Source organism: Rhinoraja longicauda, unplaced genomic scaffold (genome assembly GCF_053455715.1).
Source record: "Rhinoraja longicauda isolate Sanriku21f unplaced genomic scaffold, sRhiLon1.1 Scf003391, whole genome shotgun sequence".
NCBI lineage: Eukaryota > Metazoa > Chordata > Chondrichthyes > Rajiformes > Arhynchobatidae > Rhinoraja > Rhinoraja longicauda.
In genome coordinates this window covers 76-2,650 of record NW_027604603.1, presented here as the reverse complement: position 1 = coordinate 2,650, position 2,575 = coordinate 76, and the positions used below count along the sequence as shown (strand labels likewise).

The following is a 2,575-nucleotide window of genomic DNA, read 5'->3' as shown; positions in this document are numbered from 1 at the left end:
GTGACGTTTCGGGTCGACATATACATTTCGGGTCAACTATCCTACACGCCCACTAGGGACAATTTACACTTGTACCAAGCCAATTAACCTACAAACCCGCACGTCTTTGGAGTGTGGGAGGGAAACCGAAGATCTCGGAGAAAACCCACGCGGGTCACGGGGAGAACGTGCAAACTCCGTACAGACGGCGCCCGTAGTCGGGATGGAACCCGGGTCTCCGGCGCTGTGAGGCAGCAACTCTACCGCTGCGCCACCGCACCACCCAGTCGGCCCATTCTATCGTCACATGTCAGTCCCGCCATCCCGGGAATTAACCTGGTGAACCTACGCTGCACTCCCTCAATAGATGGCGCGTAGACGGAGTGTGTGGAGGGGAGGGCGGTCGGTGTGGGTCCACAGAGGCAGGGGATGTGTGTGGCGGGCTGCTGCGGGAGGAGGGGCAGCCCACCCAGGTCCCAACCCCCCCACCCCCGCCCCCCCCCCCCGACCCGTCACCTCGATGTCGGAGATGGCCGAGCCCAGAGCACACGACCAGTTGACCAGCCGGCGGCCGCGGTAGATCAGTCCCGCCTCGTGCAGACGCACAAATGCCTCAGTCACTGCCTCACTGTAACCCTGGGGGGAGAGAGGGTGAGGGGGACACAGGGGGGAGAGAGAGGGTGAGGGGGGACGCAGGGGGGGAGAGAGAGGGCGAGGGGGACACAGGGGGGAGAGAGAGAGGGTGAGGGGGACACAGGGGAGAGAGAGAGGGTGAGGGGGACGCAGGGGGGAGAGAGAGAGGGTGAAGGGGACACATGGGGGGAGGGGTCATATGGGGGGAGAGAGAGGGGAGAATGGAAGGGGGAGCAGTGGGGGAGGGAAGGGGAGGGGGATTGGGGAGCGGGGCTTGGGGAGAGGGTTAGGGTTTGGGGGTGCATCTACTCACGGGCTCCATTGTGAAGCGGGCGCGGTGCCAGTCCAGTGAAGAGCCGAGCAAACGTAGCTGCTCGTAAATCTCATCCCCCTTCCTGCCACAGACACCGACCCGTCAGCTCTCAGCGGCCACACCCCCCCCAGCTCACCTCCCCAACCCCCTCACACCCCCCCCCCAGCTCACACCCCCCATCCCCGTCACACCCCCGTCGGCTCACCCCCCAACCCCCTCATACCCCCCCACCTCACACCCAAACCCCTCAACCCCCCCTCCCCTCAGCTCACCCCCCCAACCCCTCACACCCCCCTCAGCTCACCCACAACCCTCAACCCTCTCCGCAACCCCCCAACCCTCTCACCCCCCAACCCCTCCTCACCCCCCAACCCCCTCCTCACCCCCCCAACCCCCTCCTCACCCCCCCCAACCCTCTCACATCCCCCCCAACCCCCTCCTCACCCCCCAACCCCCTCCTCACCCCCCCCAACCCCCTCCTCACCCCCCCAACCGCCTCCTCACTCCCCCAACCCTCTCACACTCGCTCCAACCCTCACACACCCCCAACCCTCTTACCACCCCCCCAACCCTCTCACACCCCCCCCCAACCCTCGCCTCCCAACCCTCTCACCCCCAACCTTCTCCTCACCTCAACCCTCTTACCACCCCCCAACCCTCTCCTCACCCCCCAACCCTCACCCCCAACCCTCTCCTCACCCCCCAACCCCCTCCTCACCCCGAACCCTCTTACACCCCCAACCCTCTCACCCCCCCCAACCCCCTCACACACCCCAACCCTCTCCTCACCCCCCCCCAACCCTCTCCTCACTCCCCCAACCCTCGCACATCCCCCCCCAACCCTCTCACACCTCCCCCCTCTTTCTCAGTTCCCCCCAAAGTCCCCCCTTCCCAAGAGTTGCCAACTGTCCCGTATTAGCCGGGACATCCCGTATTTTGGGCTAAATTGGTTTGTCCCGTATTAGACCCGGGGTGCGCTGCAGGCCCGGACGCTGCAGGCCCGGACACTGTCTGGGAGTGTGTTCGATGAGAGGGGCCGAGTGTGTTTGCCTAATGGAGGTTGCGTAGCAACCCCGGGAGCCGCCATTGGTGGAGCGGGAGCACGTGGCCGCTGGCTGGGTGAGGTCACGTGGGGCGGTGATGTCACCTTGTCCCTTATTTGGGAGTGAGATAGTTGGCAACCCTACCTCTCCCCCTCCCCCTCCCCCCCCTCCTGCCCACTCACTCGTGCTTCCAGCGCCACACATGTTGCAGGAACTGGTCACGGGTCAGATCACGCCGACTGATCCCACTCTCCTCTGCAGTTGCTGCTCCACCACCATCTTGAGGGGGGGGGGGAGAGGAGGGGGGAGGGAAGGGGGAGGAGGGATAGAGGGAGAGGGGTTGGGGAGGTAGAAGTGTACATGTGACAATAAGGTACCATTGAAGATCGTGAGGGAACTGGTCACCAGGATGCTGTGATTCTCATCGGGATGATCGCCGGGTCAAGTGGCTTGGCGGTAGAGTTGCTGCCTCACGGCGCCAGGGGCGCTGTCTGTACGGAGTTTGAACGTTCATCCCGTGACCTGCGTGGGTTTCTCCGGAATCTCCGGCTTCCCCCCACCCTCCAAGGACGTGCGGGTTTGTAGGTTAACTGGCTGGGCGTAAATG

General features: G+C 64.4%; 1 protein-coding gene across 1 annotated transcript; it reads right to left on the bottom strand.

The window, feature by feature from the left end:
* Positions 1 to 495: 495 nt before the first annotated feature.
* LOC144591908 (valine--tRNA ligase-like) lies at positions 496 to 2,247 on the bottom strand (the record flags this gene model as incomplete). Its single annotated transcript, XM_078395912.1, has 3 exons — positions 496 to 615; positions 926 to 1,007; positions 2,151 to 2,247. Coding segments are annotated over 3 exons (299 nt in total), but the record flags the coding sequence as incomplete, so codon positions are not given.
* Positions 2,248 to 2,575: the final 328 nt, after the last annotated feature.